This window comes from Meles meles, chromosome 1, assembly GCF_922984935.1.
Source record: "Meles meles chromosome 1, mMelMel3.1 paternal haplotype, whole genome shotgun sequence".
In the NCBI taxonomy this organism is placed as follows: Eukaryota; Metazoa; Chordata; class Mammalia; order Carnivora; family Mustelidae; genus Meles; species Meles meles.
Genome location: NC_060066.1, coordinates 34,321,431 through 34,342,444, shown reverse-complemented (window position 1 = coordinate 34,342,444; position 21,014 = coordinate 34,321,431). Strand labels below are relative to the sequence as shown.

Genomic DNA, 21,014 nt, shown 5'->3' with positions numbered 1-21,014 from the left:
GGTTGGTAAGTGTAGAAGTGTTTTAGATCTTTTGGTGGAGTAAATAAAGTGGTAATAAATGAAATTGGTTTGAAGTAAATAACTGCTTCCATTTTTTTTTTTTTTTTCACTGTATATTTTCATCCCGTAGCTGATGCGATAAGAGAGTTCTGGGATTAAACAATTGGGTGGTAGCCTTTGGAAGATCATGGGGGAAGACAAGTGACACTAAGGAGCCTTTATCTTTATCTGGCTTTATCATGTTGAATATTGAAGCTTAAGATGTAAGAATAATCTTTTTAGGGCTCATACAAGCATTATCTCACCAGAGTTTAAAAAAAAATTGAGAATTGGAGTCAAAGCTTTAAATAAAGGTAAAGATATATTTTCCTATTTGATCTCTTTAATTGTTTAAGGAGTGAGGCATCCAAGTTTATCAACACTTAATAACATGAATAATGGTAGTCATTATCATTGTGGGATCTATGGGAGAGTCTCTGGGAGCTGAAAGCAGGAAAAGGGGACTAAAGTCTTAGAGTCACAAGGAACTGATTTCTGCCAACAATCACATGAGCTTGGAAAGGATCCTGAGTTCCAAAGGAAATGTGGTCCAGCCAACTCCTTGATTGTACCCTTTAAAACCACGCTTGGGCTCCTGATCTACAGAAACTGTAAGATAATAAATGTATGTTTTTTTAAGCCACCATGATTGTGAGGATTTGTTTTGCAGCTGTAATAGAGAATTAATACAACACATTTCAAAAAGAAAAGAAAAACTTAGTAAGGAAATTGGCATTATTATTTTACATTTTTGCAAATCTCTTTAGTGTCTGATTTAGTAGAAGACAGCTGGATTCTTTTATCTCCTTCTGTATTCAGTATCTTAAGATGTCATGTATAATTTAGCCTCTGGAAGACTCTTCCCTAACACCCATGAGAAAAGAGAGTCCAAAAGGCAAATAATAGTGTTATCAGGACTATAAGTCTGACCTTGCAGATCCTCTGAAAGGATCTTGGGGATCCCCCTGGTCATTAGACTGTACTTTTGAGAGTTTCTAAATTAGAGAATAATTTTTTATTAATCTCTTGCTCCATTACCAATAGAGTATTTAATTGTGTATACACATAATTGTATAAGATAACTTAAAGTATACGAAACTTTCAGGTTCTTTCCCTATTTTTCACTTGATTTCTGGTTTTGCCTTGGGTTTGTCCACGTGGTTTATTTTCTCTGCCTCCTTGATAAACATATGCAAAAGATCTTTGTTGACTTTAGTTTCTAGGAGGATTAGGTAGGAATATGTTTAATATGTAGTCAATTGGGACAGGAATTTTCCAGAAATGATCCTGGCATATTTTGGCAGACTATAGCCTCTACCCACAAAAGTGTTGTAGCCACTGAGAGATTTAGTTTAAAACTCAGGAGGAGTTTGTAAAATGTTTTTTTTTTTAAACTTATAAGAAATTTATAGAAATTATCTATTTTTAATTGTGTATGTCCATTTTTGCCTGTGTATATATATGAGTGCAGTACTTAATAATGGTATTAGTGTGTACTTTTTGTAAGTGTTTTTGTTTTAATATTGTGTGGTCTCTTTAATCCTTAGGAATCCTGAAGAATTAGTCTCATGCATCTCCAGATAGCTCAATACATGAAGATTGCTATTGTCCCAGGATTTGGGATACAGTCTGTTTTTAGGAACATTAAAACAGATCATATGGGTTTCTACTTTGGTTATCTGTGGCTACCGTAGTTTTTTCAAAGAAATAATGCAGCAAAAATAAATAGCGTAGAGAATAAAAATTGTTGTTACCTATAACCAACTGTTTTTATTTCTGTGATAATACATCCAAGAGATGCTTATATGTATTATTTGACACAGTTGGAAATTTTGAGAAAACAAAGTTTTCTTTGTCTGGAAAGTTCTTTCAAGGTTGGTTTGTAGGTTATTGGTGGAATAGTTCTTACTGTGCTTACATAATTACACAGTGCTTGAACAGGAAAATTAAACTTAAGGGTGACCTCCCCTTCTCTACTAATACAACCCCCTTCAATTTTTTTCTTTTCAGTTCTTTCTTTTTACGTATTTTCACCTGAACATTTTTTTTGTCTATTTCTTAGATGTTAGCTTTCAATTTATTTTTCCTCAGTAATATCTTCAAATTTTTACTGAGTTGTCTGTTTATCCAATCACTTTAACTGTTTCAGTCTTCCTTTTCTCTGCATGAGAATTGATTTGTGTTGATAGAGCAGAATTGACAAATCTTATTTACCTTTCTCAGAAGTTTTTATTTTTCATGGCAGCAAGACTTCAGAATATATATACTTGAAGTTGTGGGATAAAATTGTTTTGCCCTTTTCAGATATATATCACTTTTGTGATATATATCTGAAATTTGCTTATGTAAATTATTTGACATGATTGAAAATTTTGAGGTATGATTTAAAAACACTGGAAAAGTGGTAGGAAACCACTTTCCTATTAGAAAGGTAGGAAACTTATAGTCAACTTTGCTTAAGAAGAATTAGAGTCATGTGAGTGGAAGAGGATTATGAAAATTTGATTTTTTTCATTGGTATATTCCCTTTCCTACCTGAATATATTTTGATCCAGTGTTTTGGTGGATCTTTGTGTTTTACTGCTTCAAAAAATAGGAGATTTTGGAATTATGTTTATGTCCAAGCCTACATTGATCTTTTTATTTGTGTTTTCACATCATCCTTTCTTTTTACATTCTGGGGACACTTATAAATGACAAAATTAGCTTACATTTTAAATGAGAACATTCATGAGAAGTTGCTGACTGACAGAGACATGGTAATACTGTGTGAGGAGCACTGGACTTGTAAGGAGATGCGGATGTTCATTCTAACTTTGTCACCAACCACTTGAACAACAAAAACAAAAATGTAGGTCACTTACTTTCTGTAAAATGAGGGAGTTTAGATTTTGTTTTAAATGTGATAGGATGCCATTGTAAGGATTAAACATGGAAGGGACATAACATTATTAATGTTTTTGTATGGTCATTCTGATGTGTGGAGAATGGTTGTGGAGGACAAGAATTGATACATAGGGAAATTAGGCTATTGAAGTAGCCCAGGAGAGATGCTGGTAGCTGAACTTTGTATTGTAGTGGCAAGATGGAAATTTTCATGGACTTGTGTTCCATTTCAAAGATATAGTTCACAGAACCTACTGATTGAGGTGGGCAGTTGAGTATGAAAGAAAAAGGTATCAAGGATAATTCCTAGATAAATAATGGTGTTGTTCCAAGATAGGAAAAACTGAGGAAGAACAGGTTTGGATGAGGAAATCAGAAATTCTGTTTGGCCATATATTTGAGATGACCTTTTGATTTCCATTTGGGGATGTCAAGTTCGTAGACAGTTATATCAGTTTAGAGTTCTAGGGGAAGTTAAGGACAAAGGTATAACACATATAAGTTGTTTAGACTATGGATCTAAGACACCCAAGGAGAGTGTGTAGATTAAACAACAGAAGATGTTGAGGCACCAGCCTGGCTCAGTTGGTAGAGCATGCAACTCTTGAACTTGAGGTCATGTGTTCAAGCCACATGCTAGGGTAGAGTTTACTTAAAAAAAAAAAAAAATGAACAGAAGAGGTCCATAACATAGTCGCAATAGAGCCTTGGACACCCTAACATTTAGAGGTCTAAGAGAAGAGTAGGAGCTAGCAAAAGACACTGAGAAAAAAATTGCCACTGAGCATGAAGAAAATCAGGAGAATATGTTTCAAGAACAGAGGACAAAAAATGGTTAAAGGGCCATGGATAGCATAGTATCAGTATCAAATGCTATGGAAGGAAGTCAAGTTAAAGTCCATATTAAGAAAAGAACAGAGATGATGGTAATATAACACTGTATGTTAACTTAGTGGAATTAAAAAAAAAGAGAGAAAAGAACAGAATTGCATTTGAATTTGGCAACATGGAAGTCATTGGTGAGAACTGTCTTGATGGAGTATCGGATTTGGAATTGAAAGGAGGATGTGCAATGAGGATGTAGACATGGTAACTATAGACAACTCCTAGAAGAAATTTTGTTGTGAAGAGGATCGTAAAAATGGACCAGTACCTAGAAAGGAATGTGGGATCGAGTGAGGTTCTTTTAAGATAGGAAATAACATAGTAATAAAATCACTGTTGACTTGATTTGCACATAAAATAAATGTTATTCTTCATCATGACAAATATCATTAGAACGAAGAGCCTTTTAAACTAGATTCAATAATAAATAAAGCAGCTATTTTAAGAAGGTGCTTATAAGGAAAAGGGAAAACTAGATGGAAAATTGATAGAATAAGTCTTGTTTGGTTTATAGTTTCTTTTCCTTTCTACTTTCAAATTCGGTGCTTAATCACCTTCACTCAGAAGTAGCTGGTTTCTCTGATTAATCTTGATTTCGGTTCATTTTTAAGAGCCAGGCATATCTAGCTGTATTTTTAAGTTGGTAACATTGGATCAAGATACCTGTAGGTCTGCATGAGTTTATTTACATAAAGTTGTCTGCTTTGGCTGAACCAAGACTAAAAATTCTGTTTGCATATCTTTCACCAAGGTTTGGTCCTATGGAGTGAGTGAATTTCAGACCAAAAGAGCTTTTTTCAGAATTGGTTTGAGGGTCAGGGTCACGAATGGTAATTATTCAAATTCCAGACAACAATTATGTAGCAGAGACTTGATGATACTATTCTTCTTAAAACTGCTTTAATTGGCCTCTAGGCCACCATACTCTCCTGATTTGCCTCCTACTTTTGTGGTTGTTCCTTCTCTTTCTCCTTTGCTTGCTTCTTTACCTGATGACTTAATGTGGAACTGAGTTTACCTGTGTTCCATCTTAAACTTCTTTTTTCCTCTTTTCATTTTGAACTTTCTCTTTGTGTAATCTCATTTACTTACTTGATTGAAATCATTACTAACATGCTGATGCTTCCTGAATTTATATCTTTAGATGAGAACACTCTTCTAAATTCTAGAGTGACATGTCCAATTGCTTACTTATTTGCTTTTTTAGCTATCTTGCATGCTTCTTAAATTCAACAACTCATCATCTTCCTTATCCTTCTCCCTCCGTCTGCTCCTCCTTTAGCATTTTCTATCTCAGCAAATTTTAAAACTATCTGCTTGGTTACTTAAGAGGGAAATCTGAGAGTCATTTTTGACTCTATTCTTGACCTTCATACACTACCTCTCATCCCTGTGGCAAATCAATAATTATGTCCTGTTGATTCAACATCTACCATTTAGTCTTTCTTTGCATCATACTGTAATCATTTTAATCCAAGCCAACTAATATCTTACTTTGACTAATGCTTTAGTTTCTTAATTGATTTTCCCTGCATCCATATGTAGTGAGATAATATCTTGCTGTATTTATGTTTCCATTTGCTCATGATGTAATGAGTAGAAGGAAATTGCATGAAAGAAAGGAATTGTGGATGGGAACTCTTGGAGGCCAGTATTATTGCATAGTGTTGCATTTGGTCCCAAATTTCCTAAAACAAATTTATAATTATGCCAATGATTATTATTTCTAATTTTCACGTGATGACAGCGGGCATTCAGATTGCAAGCTTAGGTGTGATGCTTGGAGTCCCAAAGCTATAAACATTTCTTATACTGTGTTTCCTGGTGAATGTAGCTATTGGAGATTGAGTTGGCTCTTATACTGATATAACTCCCTGAAATTGTTGTGTTGCTTCCAGTGATTCTCTTGACAGTTATCAAGGAGATATATACTGGAGGGACTTACCAAATTGTGTTTTCAGAGATCTTAGTTCTCTTTCTTCTAACAGGTAGAGTCTCTTGGTGTCAGATTAGATAAAATCACTCTGGATATTTTCATTCTGGAACTTAAATCTAGGTCTGACTCTTGTGTCCAATGAGAAAGAAATTTCTATTGCTGCCAGCTAGGAAGTGTGGGAACTACTCTAGTAAGAGCTACTTGGCATTGGACTCTTGAAGCAACTCTATAAACCTCTCATAATAATGCAGCTTGAGCCAAGCATAGTAGGATTAGCCCTCATATTTCTGGTCCAGAAAGAGGAGTCGGAGAGATGATAATGACGGTGGGGCTTCTTACATTTATGGATGCTTTCACCATGCCCCGCCTTTCCTTTATGTATTAGATGATAGGAACTGCTAGGAGTCTGTTCTTTAGCAATGGCCAAAAATTAGGGACAGATAATATAGAGTTCAACCCCCAGGAAATACTACAGAACTTATTTGTATTTCAGAAAAAACCAGTATCAACACATTTTTAAAAACTTGTGGGGCACCTGGGTGGCTCAGTGGGTTAAACCTCTGCCTTCGGCTCAGGTCATGATCTCAGGGTCCTGGGATTGAGCCCTGAATTGGGCTCTCTGCTCAGTGGGGAGCCTGCTTCCCCCTCTCTCTCTGCCTGCCTCTCTGCCTACTTGTGATCTCTTTCTCTGTCAAATAAATAAATAAAATCTTTTTTAAAAAAGTTATTATGAAAACTGCTGTAGGTATTTTGAACTCCACTCTTTTCAAATTTTACTCTGGGATCTCTAGACCTGTAGTGTGTTTATTTAATTCTGGGCCATTCTTTCTCTCTTTCATCCCTGGATATACCATATACTGTCCACCCTTAGTTGAAGTACAGGCCAATTTACCTTTATTGAATGCCTTTTCCTAATCAGTCCAAAACCTATGGGATACTACAAAGGCAATCCTAAGGGGGAAATACATAGCCATCCAAGCCTCTCTCAAAAAATTAGAAAAATCCCACATATACAAGCTAACCTTGCATCTAAAGGAGCTGGAGAAAGAACAGCAAATAAAACCTAAATCAAGCAGGAGAAGAGAAATAATAAAGATTAGAGCAGAGATCAATGAAATAGAAACCAGAAAAACAGTAGAACAGATCAATCAAACTAGAAGCTGGTTCTTTGAAAGAATTAATAAGATCAATAAACCACTGGCCAAACTTATCCAAAAGAAAAGAGAAAGGGACCAAATTAATAAAATCATGAATGAAAGGGGAGAGGTCACGATTAACACAAACAGAAATAGAAACAATTATTAGAAATTACTACCAGCATTTGTAGGCCAACAAAGTAAGCAACCTGGAAGAAATGGATGCCTTGCTGGAAACTTACAAACTACCAAGAGGAAGAAATAGACAACCTGGATAGACCAATAACCAGTAATGAAATCAAAGCAGTAATCAAAAACCTTCCAAAAAACAAAAGTCCGGGGCCAGATGGCTTCCGAGGGGAATTCTACCAAACATTTGAATGCCTTTTCCTTTCTACTTCAGTTCAAAATTTCATCATCTGCCTTTTATTTGCTTATTTGTTATCCCTGAGGATGAATGGTTCTATGGTCTTGCCTCAGGGAAATATTTACGATGCATGACATTAATTTGCAAAACATATGAAGACACTTGTTCTCTGGACCATGTTTCTTACATATAGCCTTCGATTTTAATCAGTCAGATGCTTCAAATAGTCAATGGAACAAGAATAATGCAACAGCGACTTCTTTGAAAAACTAAAGAATATAGCAACTACCAATTATATAGAGAGAACTACAGATGTGTTTTGTTTTTTTTTTAAAGATTTTATTTATTTATTTGACAGAGAGAGATCACAAGTAGGCAGAGAGGCAGGCAGAGAGAGAGGAGGAAGCAGGCTCCCTGCGGAGCAGAGAGCCCGATGCGGGACTCGATCCCAGGACCCTGAGATCATGACCTGAGCCGAAGGCAGCGGCTCAACCCACTGAGCCACCCAGGTGCCCCTACAGATGTGTTTTTTGAGAAAATGAAAACTTCCTTGAAAACATTTCGGGGATTTTTGTTATGGATTATACATGTTATATATCATATCATTTCAGTAATTGATTAGTTATATTTAAATGTTTGCATGTGTGGAGGATTTTAATAGACACACTTTTGTACTCTTAAAAATTCAAAATAAGCCCAGACATCATTAAAATTATGAAATTGAAATATGTCATGAGTGATTGAGCTTTATTAAGAGGCTTGTATTGTTGTTAATTTAGAAGGGAGTAAGTTCTCAATTTTTATTCCTTCATTTAATTTTGAGTTTGTGTTAAATTTCTTAAGACATTTAGTTCACAACCATCAGGCATTTGTAAACCAAGACTCTTAAGTAATTTTAATTTTTAAGATCTTATACTTCAGTATTTTTGAGGATGATGAAAACATGTTAGTGCTTTTTTTTTTCCTCCTCTCATTTGGATGTTTCATAATACTATTTAAACAATTTGAGTTATTACAGAATTTTAGGAACTTACTTATAAAGAAGAGAATACTTTTGCTAATGGATATAGCTAATTGCGTGAAAACTAATAATCTTGTATTTGATTTATTTGAGCATTGCTAAGAAAAATTCATGGGCTAACATCGTACTTAATATGTATGGTTATGATTTCATTGTAGTTATAGAACTGTCTACTTGTAGAGGGATTGAATTTTGGGCTTTTCTTCTTTTTTTTTTTTTTAAAGATTTTATTTATTTATTTGACAGACAGAGATCACAGGTAGGCAGAGAGGCAGGCAGAGAGAGAGGAGGAAGCAGGCTCCCTGTTGAGCAGAGAGCCCGATGTGGGACTCGATCCCAGGACCCTGAGATCATGACCTGAGCCGAAGGCAGAGGCTTTAACCCACTGAGCCACCCAGGCGCCCCAACTTTGGGCTTTTCTTGTGGCTAACTTATAAAGACATATAATGAAGAAAAAAATTTGTGATGTCCTCAGATATAATCAATATTAACATTTTTGTGTTTCTTCTTCTGGTGTTCTTCCTGATTTTGAACACTTTTAAAGTTTTTGGTACATATTACTAAATATTTCTCAGAATGGTATACTTCTGCCAATAATGTAGTATGAGTGTGTGCCCATTCTCTGACCCTCTGGCCAATACTTTGCCAATTTAAAGGCCAGTACCACATTGTTATTATTTTCCTTTGAATTCTTTTGATAACTTAGATTACACTCTTTCAGATGTTGGTGAATCTTTTAGATATCTTCTTTAATAAAATTGCCTCTACTGCTAGAAGTTTCTTAACACCTCTTCTTTTGGGAGAACTCTAATTAGCTTTTCATTACCAGTGAGGTGCTAAAGATTCTAATACTACAGCTAAGTTTCTACATCATGCATCTCTGCTGGACTCAGTGTAAATATAGAGCTAATTATCTAATTTTCCCAGAAAGAGGTAAATGTAAACATTGTATCCGTCAGTATCTAACAGAGAGAGAGAGAGAGAGCCTTGTGCAAAGAAATTGGTGAATAAATGCACCAAGAAATGCATGAATAAATGTGATAAATAAATGATACCTGAACATAATTGTTAGAATCTTTTCCAGTAATTTGGTTCCTTTAATTTGGTTAAGGTTCCAATGAGTTGGTCCCTTTGGTAGCATAGTGAGGTTACTTCCAATGACTGTGTACTTTAGAGTTTATGAAATGTATTTATATATATTACATGTTGAAATACAATAATAACCCTATGAGGAAAATGATACAGCTTGATGAAACCATAGCCCGGATATATAAAGCCAATGTCCTGAGGTTAGGCTTGGAGTTAATGCTTAAACCAGTCCATTAAACTCCAAGTGCCATGATCTTTCTCTCCTCCTAGATGCCTCCAATATTTATGTTACATGTGGCCTAAAGTGTATAGAAAATGTAAAACAAATATTAGCTATAAACATTCTTAAAATATTCAGGGTATTCCAACAAATTACACAATGTTTTTGATTGCAAATATTGGTTGCTCTTGTATTTATGAATCTTATAATATGATGTGGTCAGCTAAAATAAACACAGAAACAAAGAATCAAATTGAGCCCTGAGCAGTTTCCTATCCTACTTATGGGATGTGACTAAAAGTTAATTAGCTTTTCAATAAAATATAGGCAACTGCTCATTCAACAAATATTTATTGAGCACTTACTCTTTACTAGGCACTATGCTGGAATAAAACAAATGTGAGCATTAACCTCATGGGACTGGAGGTGAAAGACATTAAACATTTTTTTTTCAAGTAAATATATAGTGACACTTTTATCAAATGCATGAAGAACAAACACAGGGGATGACAAGAGTGCGTGATAGGGGACCTGATCCAGGGCAGAGAAAGTCTTGAAAAGGTGACATGTGAGTCCTTGAGGTTAAATGGGAGCAGATGAAAAGTTGGTATGGGCTGCGGAAGTGGAAGACAACATTTTTAGAACGTTGAGGGAGCTAAGAGAAAGCTGACCAGTAGTGTGTGAGCCGGAAAAGAAGACTCTGAGGAAGGTAGTTGCTACATTCTTTAGTTTTTCAAAGAAGTCACGTTACTGTTCATTCTAGTGATGTTTCCATCGCTGAGACCATTTTTTGAAACTCTCCCTATGCCCTTGCCTTCAGATCCTCTTTTGAAACAAAAGAAACTATTTTTTTTTAAGTAACAAAGAGCGTTTTGCAATGTAATCACCTTCTTATTTAACAGACTTGCTTCAAAAGGGCTTTTGATTATTTATAAAAATTGAATCTACCCGCAAAGGGGAAATATATACATACATACATATATGCATCACAGATAGTATAAGCTTAGAAACTACATATTCATCACAGATAGTATAAGCTTGGAAATTAAGAATTTTAAAACTATGGGTTTTCACTTAGAGAAATTGACCTTTTATAGATGTAAAAAATCAACATGATCAGAGGCTTAAAAATTTGAAGCATACCAGGTTGCTTCTCTTTGAATTAATGGAAAGAAACCTATTTAAAGTTACTTATGAGTTAAAATAATTGAGATGCTTGCTTTTTTTTTTTTTAAGATATTATTTGTTTATTTGACACAGAGAGATCACAAGTAGGCAGAGAGAGAGGGGGAAGCAGGCTTCCCGCTGAGCAGAGAGCCCGATGTGGGGCTTGATCCCGGGACCCTGGGATCATGACCTGAGCCGAAGGCAGAGGCCTTAACCCACTGAGTCACCCAGGCACCCCAAGAAGCTTGCTTTAACTGAAATATTCTTCATTAGGTCACTGGCAGGTAGTTTTCCTATTCATGTATAGAGACTGATCTGTTCACAAATAGGTATGCGTGTGTGTGTGTGTGTGTGCACGTGCGTGTGCCCATCTGTGTACATACATAGGAGGTAGAATGATAGGGAAGGAGTATGTGACATGAAGTCTTAAGCAAAGACCTTCTTTCAAATATTCTATTTTTCTAAGCTGTGTGATCTTTAATCCTTTAAAGCCTCTGTTTCTTTTCATATATAAAACAATAGTAGAATTACAACCTGGTCACATATCTGGATATTAAAAAAAATAAACAGAGTCCTGGGACTCCAGGGTGGCTCAGCTGGTTAAGCGTCTGCCTTTGGCTCAGGTCATGATCACAGAGTCCTGGGATCAAGCCTCACTTCGGGCTCCTGGCTCAGCGGGGAATCTGCATCTCCCTCTTCCTCTGACCATCCCCCCTGCTCATGCTCTCGCTCGTACTTTCTCTCTCTAATAAATAAATAAATAAATCTTTAAAAAATTAAAAAATATAGAAGTACAACAAATAGAACAAAAATACTTTATGATTATTATGTTTCATCAATAGATTAATAGGCACCCATAAAAATATAAAATAATAAGTAACAAGCCCTCTTGGTTGAGGACAAACCCATATTGGAACATCTCAGTTTCTTTTTTTTTTTTTTTTTTTTAAAGATTTTATTTATTTATTTGAAAGACAGAAATCACAAGTAGGCGGAGAGGCAGGCAGGCAGAGAGAGAAGGAAGCAGGCTCCCCGCTGAGCAGAGAGCCCGACGCGGGGCCCGATCCCAGGACCCTGGGATCATGACCTGAGCCGAAGGCAGAGGCTTTAACCCACTGAGCCACCCAGGCGCCCCGGAACATCTCAGTTTCTTAAAGCAATGAATTAGTTATTTAAAAAGGCATATGATTGCATGTTTATTTTGTATCATTAAAAAATTTATATCATTACATCTTTATTTTGTATTGCTTGTTTGGGACATGTTTGTTCATGTCAACAAAGAATTCACCAGTTTTTAAAAAACTTCTTAGTGTATCTAAGTCCCTAGTTATTGATAGTGGCATGTGTGTGGAAGGGAATAGAACAGGTTAAAGCTAAAAGTTGAGGTAAAAAAGGGCTAAAAGGGATATACCTGTTAAAGAAATGTTGTGGTTTAGGAGCAGTTCAAAATTAATAAATACATTAATTGTCTCTGTGATGGAGTTGATTTTTAAACTTTGGTTTACACACGACCATCAGAGCATCTTTTGTGGAAAGATGGATGCACCTGGAAATAGGATAACCTCAGATTTTATCTCAACCAGAATTATTCTTTTGAGAATGGATGGTGATCTGGGGCACTCTAAGACAATTGGAGTCTTCAGGAAGTATTCTTTTCTGAAAAATGCTGTATGACCGCCGCTTACTGAAATAAGTTAATAATAATTTATAAAGTCTTTCTGAGCTTAGTTGTGTGTGTGTGTTAAAATTGTGGGGAAGTTCGTATTTAATGTGTGCTGCTTAAGTAAATTTTAATTGAGAGAGTATAATTTTTTTTCCCTATGCACACATTTCTTCACACAAATAATCATGTAGTCACTACGTTGGCCCCTCAGAAAGGGACTGGATTGAACATCACTCACTTTAAGAATAAAATGAAGACATTTTAAAATTAACTAAGAAATTAAGACGGGGAAGTTTTCCGGATGTCTCTTTGGAAGCACAGCATTATAAATGCAGGCAATGAGAGCTCTATTGTCTGTCATATTTTTATAGCTCTGTGATATCAAAAGAAGGATATACCACTTATTTTTAGAGTGTTCTCTGTCCTATGCAGCAGCCTTCACAGTGAAGAGACCGACATACTCTGTTGCTGGGGTTACTCGTTTTTCAGGGAAAGACGAAAGGGTTGGGAAATGCATAATTCCTCTTCCTCTTCCCCAGTAGTAACATTGAGAAGATACCTTGTCCCCATTTTTATTACTTCTGAGATTTTATTGCTGGCAGCCAGATGTGCTGAAACTCCTGACGACAGCATCTAGTCATCGCGTGTTTTTAATAGGCTTAGAGAAATATGAGTAGAGTACATGAAAGCAGCTCAGCTTCACACTTCAGCTGGGAATGCCCAAAAAGCTTACTGCTGTTTAGAATTCTTGCTACAGTCAGGAGAAAGCCGAAAGCTGTACGGGTACTGAATCTTCCACGACTGAATTAGAAGAATAATGACTGTACAATTAACTGTCCACCTCTGCTCATTGAAGCACAGTTTCTACAGAGCGCAGGAGAAATATGGAACTTGATTGGCATGTTTTTATTTGATGGTGTCTGCAAATAGATGACTTTAAAGACAGGTGGTAAGGAAAAATAAGAGAAGGGGGGGAAAAAAAAGAAAGAAAATGCAATTTGAGACATTGCGCCAGGTCTGCAATTCTGTTTTATCTCATTTTCATGGGGTTTTCTCATCCCCACCAAATATTTTACAAAATGAGCTTTTTGGACAAACGCTGAACAATGCAAGGTGAGTAAAGCTAAAGTATATTTCTTTTGGCATTGATATTTTCAGAATAATAATCTTATATGTCTATAAAAATGGTTCTGTGTTGAAATGTTAGTATTATGAGGGTGTTGTCTTTTTACCATACATACAAAATTTTATATAGTATTCTTCTTAATTGATTTCAGGAAGGAAAATAAGCTTACTTCCAGGCACCGAAAGCATCTTAAATTTAACTAGTTTGACCTCTGAAACATAGTACAGGCTGCTTGCTTCATGATTTCATTTTCTAATAAATAAGATGATTAACGTAAAATGCCTGATATATTTTTTTTTCCCCGTTGTGATCATGGCAGTGATTACAATGCATATATAGGGATGGGGATATATAATCATATGTGATTTGTTGGAAAATGTGAATTAGCAGTCATGCATGCTCCTTGTAAAACATGCGGAAGATGTTTCCTGGGTCTGAGACATTTCTCTGTGCAGGGTAGATCAATAATCACTTTTAAACAAGCTATATTATCAAACTGCTAATACTGCTTTGTATTTGGTCGGCTAGTTTGAAAGGATGCTTTGTTGTAAATTCCTATTGCTTTTTCAACCTCATCATTCTGTGTGTGTGTGTGCGTGTGTGTGTGTGTGGTGAAGATTGTTAAATTAGGAACATATGTTTTAGACGGTTTCTCTGGCTTACACTAAAAGAGACAGCCTATTAAAGAAGGCTTTTAAAATGCAATGTTATTATCCATTTGTTTGCGTTGTGAGAATTTCTAATGTTATATACTTCCTATGGAAAAGATCCCATTTTAACTAAGTATATGTGGAGAAAGCCTAAGGAAGAAATTCTGTGAACATGATAATAATGCACTAAAACCTTCTGGAAATTGAGGGAGAGCTAATAGTGCATAGAATATTGAATGGTTCTGCTGGTCTCTTCTGAACAATGTGAGGCAGCCTATTTAGAGATTTTTAAAAAACCCTATTACACAGTATGTGTCTTACTTGAGCAAATGAAGAAGAAGCTTTTAAAATTTGTTGGCATTTAAAATGTTTACTGATGATAAATATACCTATGACCCTTTTACTGAATATGGAATAACATCTTTTTTTTTCTTAATAAAATTTCACTTCTTTCCTCAGTACAGTTCTATTCAGTTGGCTAATTTTATTTTATGCTTAGTTTTTAGATAAAGTGTATAACGGTGTATGAAATGCTGTGATATTCTATAATAGGCTTTCTATTTTTTAAGATATTAGGTTTTTAAATTTAGTAGTATATCACTTGAGGCTTGAGTGTCTGTAATTTATGGTAGAAATAATCTGTATTGCATGTTATATTAAATAGAGAAGGCAGTATGGCTTTCTTAAAATTTCCATGACCCGAAGCTACCAGAGTTTTAGGATTTGTACTCATCCTTTATAAATCTTCTCTTTGCTCAGTTCCTATCTTTTTTTTTTTTTTTTTTTTTTTTTGGTGCTAAGAATGTATGTGTTTAAAAATATTAATATTAGGCCTGGGTGCATATTCACATTAGAAATTGTGCTGTGAACAGTATGGCATGGAATTAGTTTTAAGGGAAATTTTAGTTTTAAAATATGAGACTCTCTATATTTTGACGGGATCGTGGATCCCTATCACTATGCTTTTGTTTTAGCTCCAAGTTTCTTTTATTGTTGCATGCTTAATGATTCCGTTGCTCTCATTATTAAAAATCTAGTATTTTATGTTGCTGCAATTAAATATTAAAATGTGAAGTTTCTGATGCTTCTGTAAGACCAGTCTTATTTAACTTGCTTTGATTTTTTTTATCTAAGATTATATGAAACTGCCACTTAGTCAATAAAAAACTTACACTGGTTTAGGGGGAAAATATGCCTGCTTTATATGTTCTTAACTTCTTAGTCTTCAAAAAACATGACATTTCTTTACGTGCAGATCTGTTGATTTTCATAAATAATCAACTGCTCAATTTACTTCTAAAATCAGTCAAAACCAGCTACACAAATAATTATTTTAGAATTAGGAAGAGTGAAAATAAGTTTATATAACTCTCAATGGCCCCACATATTTTAACATTTTATTTACTTTGTGTTCAGATGAGACATAAGTGGCCCTTTAGAACTCTTTCTCTGCTTGGATTCTTTAAAGAAATACAAATGCCCCGACATCAACATTTCAGTTAGCATTGAATTAGAAAGTAAGATGTAGACTAAAAAAGATCATTCTTGAAGGAAAAGTCTTGGAAGAATAATGATCCAAGTATGTCATCAGAAGATGTGGTCTTACAACTTTAAAAATCTTTTTGAATAAATGAGCCTTTCAACCTTGTGGACTGGACGTTAATGATCTTGAGATTTGAGCATCAATTATGTAACTATCTCTCTGGAAATAGCAGTTTTTGGTTGTTATAATATGTTTAGTAATCATTTAATTGTTTGGACTAGTTCAGATGAAATATTCAGTATTTGTGTTGTGACATAAAGTATGAATCTTTAAACTGATAGAAAAAAAATAACATCATGGATATGGACAGTTAGATTATATTTTATTCTGAATTGCTTTCTAGGAGAAATTACCAGACTAGTACTATGCATCGATTGTAGACGATGTATCACTGTGAGGAGACTTTCAAGTAATATTCTTGAGACTTTCCCTAGATAACTAATCGTATCCTGAAATCTGCAACTCAACTTTCATCAGGTTTCCGATGGTAGGGCAGATTACTTCTATGACATATAAGCAATGAAAGGTTAAAAGATGGAAATCTTTCATAATAGTTACTCCAAAATGATTGGCAGATTCAACTTGTCAAAGAGCCAAGATTTTAAATACACCAGGAATATTTTATGGCTAGTAAATTACTAACCCGTATATAACTATAGATTGTTAAAGTATTTTAGTATCAAATGAACAATTGAAATATATTTAGGAGTGAAAATCATTAGAATATTTTAGACTGGTTGTTGGAAGCCGTATAGAATGACTCTCCCTTATGTTTCATACTGAAAGTTCTTTTTTTTTTTTAAGATTTTATTTATTTGACAGACAGAGATCACAAGTAGGCAGAGAGGCAGGCAGAGAGAGGAAGGGAAGCAGGCTCCCTGCTGAGCAGACAGTCCCACGCAGGGCTCGATCCCAGGACCCTGGGACCATGACCTGAGCCGAAAGCAGAGGCTTTAACCCACTGAGCCACCCAGACGCCCCCATACTGAAAGTTCTTAGCTTATTCTGTTATCATTGTGGTTCTTGAGTACCATTTCAGTGGATAAGGGAGGGGGCAAGATATCCTCTGTGCTTTTGCAGCAAACCATTGAAGGTAAAGCAAGAAAAAAAAAATCAGTGTCTTCATCCTACGTAAATCCACTTGACAGGTTTTGATGAGATGCCACTTTTTTTTTTTTTAAGATTTTATTTATTTATTTGACAGAGGTCACAAGTAGGCAGAGCGGCAGGCAGAGGCAGAGAGGAGGAAGCAGGCCCCCTGCTGAGCAGAGCCCAATGCAGGGATCCATCCCAGGACCCTGGGATCATGACCTGAGCTGAAGGCAGAGGCTTAAGCCACCAAGCCACCCGGGTGCCCCTAGAGATGCCACTTTAATTTAAATTCTTGTCATCAAGCTTTCTCACCATAAACTCATTTTTCCAAATTAAATATTTAATCAGATACAAAGATAATTGCTTTTGTTGCCAATTAAAAAATCCTCAAGTCCTAAATTCATTACGAAGCCTGAATTTTGTGATCTTGTCTTTGGAAGCAAACGTAAGTATTGGGATGCTAGAAGATAGGTTTTTAACAGCTCACTGCATTGAATAATCAATTGCTTTGAGCAGTATTCAAATACATGATAAGGATGACTATCTTTTGTGATAAAACTTGTGGAAAAATGTACTTAATATCCTTCACGTTTCTCCATTTTCCTGATTTTTAGTAATCTCTCTTGTATGGTGAAGAAATCTCTGGGTTTTTTTTTTCCCCCAGATGTGATTTTTTTTTTTTGTAAGTAAATGGGTAGCAGTGAATTTGTGTGCTGGCTGGCCACACAGGGGCATAATAAGCCTGGAATTTAGTCAGAAGAGATGTTGAAGACAGTCTTTCTCTCCCTTCCATATACATCTAATGAGGTAGGCAGACGTCCATATTTCACAAAATAAGATTACAAAGAACTTAATAGACCCAAAGATATTTGGATTTGTTGGTATTTTCAGTTCCTAATAAAGTGACCATATGATCTGCTTTGCCTGGGGTAGCCCCATTTTTTTTTTTTTTAATTTATTTATTTGACAGAGAGAGAGATCACAAGTACTCAGAGAGGCAGGCAGAGAGAGCAGGGAAGCAGGCTTCCTGTGGAGCAGAGAGCCCGATGCGGGGCTTGATCCCAGGACCCTGGGATCATGACCTGAGCCGAAGGCAGAGGCTTAACCCACTGAGCCATCCAGGTGCCCCGGGGTAGCCCCATTTTAATGCCTGCCTTCCTCCACTAATTACTGTCAGTACTTCTCAAAAGCCTTGCTATTTGTTGTTAAATTACAGGGCCACTCTATAGAGATGAAATGGAAGGCTTGAAATGACCTAGGGCAAATGGACTCTTTTCCACTGACGAATTCTCACAGATCTAAAACATTAATATTATTTAAATAAAATTTGATTTTGCAAATAAATGTTTAATTTTTCAGTTCGTAGGATTTTCGGTGGCAAGTATTTAGTTCCTTACATAGCATTTACTATTGCTTTGGTTTATAATGAAGCCATCAGTTCGTGTTCAGGATTTTTGGCGTAAACCTCTGTTCTTCATCATGGCACATTAATGACTACTTCGACATGAAAAGAACAGCATGCTTATTTTTCATAGCTGTGAGAGTGCCGTCTGCACAGTATGCATTGTTTGGAGTTGGTATGATATTCGCACAATTGATTTTTCATTATCGGAACATTTTTTTATGAACCGTCTTTATTTTGAAGTGTAAAGCCTCCAGTAGTCTGAGACACCATGCATATGTGTACACAAACACAGACATGCACTATTTCTTTAACCTTGTTAAATAAATATACTAAGTATTATAAGACTAATAATTATATATTATAGATATAAAAGCTAATCTTAACAATGGTCTCTTTATTTCAAATCAAAATGACTTTTGGCCCATGAATGTGTATCATATATATTTTTACTAGAATATTTACTGTGGACCTTAGCAATATACCACAGTTATTGGTACAGATACTTATTCTGACACTGATATACAGTCTTTAAATATTTTCTTTTGGGGAACATTTTTATAAAGCCACTGTTTTTGTTGATGACTGATGGGTCAATGTTAACTGTACTTTTTTATTTTTTAGCTTTATGTGATCATGAAGAATCTTAGAAAACTCAAGATAATTATTGGTGAACTTTCTGGTTAATGCTGGCACTATTCACCAGTTAGTAAAATGAATTCATTTCATACATGCTATGAGCTACCATTTTCAGATTCACTTATCAGTTACACATGAAGCTTCGTGTGTACATCAAAAAGAATTCCCGGAACGGATCCATAACTTGAGTGAAGCTTCCGAATTTGAGAAGTTTTACATATCTCAAAAATGTGTGTGGACACTTCTATTTGGGCAAAATGGGAAAAACCATTAAACATGGCTTCCTTTCGCCTAATGTTTTTCAAACTATGCTATTTTGTTTGTTTCTGTTTTGTTTTTACCAGAGAATACTTCCTTGAGAATGTACCTCAGTAGGTAAAGCAGGTGAAAGAGCAGCAGCTCTGATTTAGAAAGTGGGGCAAGGAATCCATATTAGGTTCTAGAAACAATTTTCAGCTGCTTTTTTAAAAATCAAACCCAGACCTGTTTAAACCTCTTTAAACTTCCCATCTCACGGTGTGACCTTTGAAACGTCAGAGATAGAGACAATGAAAAAATGGCAAGGAGAGCTGCCATCTTTAGTCAAGAATTGATCTGTGCCTGACTTTTCTGTAATATTTTTCTAATACTGTTTTAGCTTTATGCTGTGTAGTGTTAAACATGGGACTTGTGTTCATATCTCAGGTCTGGCTATGTGGTATTGGTAAAATCACTCTACTGTGAGTTCTTGAGTTAAGAGGACTATATATTTATTAACCTCTGATTACCAACACTTATCATATCCCTCATGCTTCTTTCTCATCAATACCAGCTTCCCCCAACTCCAGAACCAAATACTGCCCTGCTGTTTTCTCTCTCAGTATAGACTAACTATGTCTATTCTAGAACTTCGTATAATTGAAGTCATATAGAATGGATTATTTTATAAAAGACTTTTAATCAGTGCAACTTAAAAATATTCATCCACGTTGTTGCGTGCCTGAGTAGTTTTTTCCCCTTTTGATTGCTGAGTAGTATTCCATTTATGAATATACCTACTCTCAATTAAGTCTTTTTTTGTGGACATGTATTTTTTTTATTAAATTTATTTATTTTTTTCAGCGTAACAGTATTCATTGTTTTTGCACAACACCCAGTGCTCCATGCAATACGTGCCCTCCCTATTACCCACCACCTGTTCCCCCAACCTCCCACCCCCACCCCCACCCCTTCAAAACCCTCAGGTTGTTTTTCAGAGTCCATAGTCTCTTATGGTTCGCTTCCCCTTCCTTTTTTTTTTTTTTTTTATAAACATATAATGTATTTTTATCCCCAGGGGTACAGGTCTGTGAATCGCCAGGTTTACACACTTCACAGCACTCACGATAGCACATACCCTCCCCAATTGTGGACATGTATTTTTATTCCTTTATGTCAGTACCTAGGAGAGGAGGTCTTGGGTCATAGGGTAGATGTATGTTTAGTTTTAGAATGCAAACCATTTAAAAAAGGGGTTGTTCATTTTAAATTCCACCAAATATGTTTGAGAGTTTTGGTGGTTCCACACAGTGTCCAACTTTTGACGATGTGTATTTTAAATTTTTGTCATTCTGGTGAGTGTAAGATAGCAATTCCTTATGATATGATTTTGTATTTTCCTGATACAGATGTTCATATGTTCATTGGTGAGTTGTATATCCTCCTTTGTGAACTGTCTGTTCAATTTTTTTAAAAATTAGGTTTTGTTTTCTTAATGAGCTGTAGAATTTTTTTGTAATCTACTTGGATATCAGTCACTTCTCAAATATACGCTCCATGGATATTTTCTCCTAATTTATGGTTTGCTTATTCTTTTTTTTTTTTTTTTTGCTTGTTCATTTTCTTAGTAATGCTTTAGGTGAGCAGAAGTTTAAATTTTGATGAACTATAACTTATTGATTTTTTTTCTCTCAGGGTTTTTGTTTTTTGTTGTACTGTCTAAAAAATCCTTTGCCAATTCCTAAGTCAAGAAACCGTCCTCTTATGTGTTGCCCAGAAGGTTATTTATTTATGATTATTTCTCTGTTGAGATTTCCTGTCTTTTCTCTTATTATGAGCATATTACCTTCACTTCCTTTAACATAGTTATCATACTCTAGCTTTGAAATTCTTTTCTTCCTAGTTTTGACATCCAA

At 35.4% G+C, this 21,014-nt stretch overlaps 1 protein-coding gene across 33 annotated transcripts in view; it reads left to right on the top strand.

The window, feature by feature from the left end:
• RIMS2 (regulating synaptic membrane exocytosis 2) overlaps positions 1-21,014 on the top strand; it is a 598,763-nt gene that overhangs the window by 206,511 nt on the left and 371,238 nt on the right. For 9 of the 33 annotated variants that reach the window (XM_046014358.1, XM_046014384.1, XM_046014340.1 and 6 more), the window contains exon 1: positions 13,108-13,522. The exons of the other annotated variants lie outside the window; for them this stretch is intronic. In XM_046014358.1, the coding sequence (XP_045870314.1) occupies positions 13,401-13,522 (122 nt within the window). In that variant the 5' untranslated portion in view covers positions 13,108-13,400. Of the gene's footprint in view, positions 1-13,107; positions 13,523-21,014 lie in introns of those variants that run through there. 33 annotated transcript variants of the gene reach the window in all.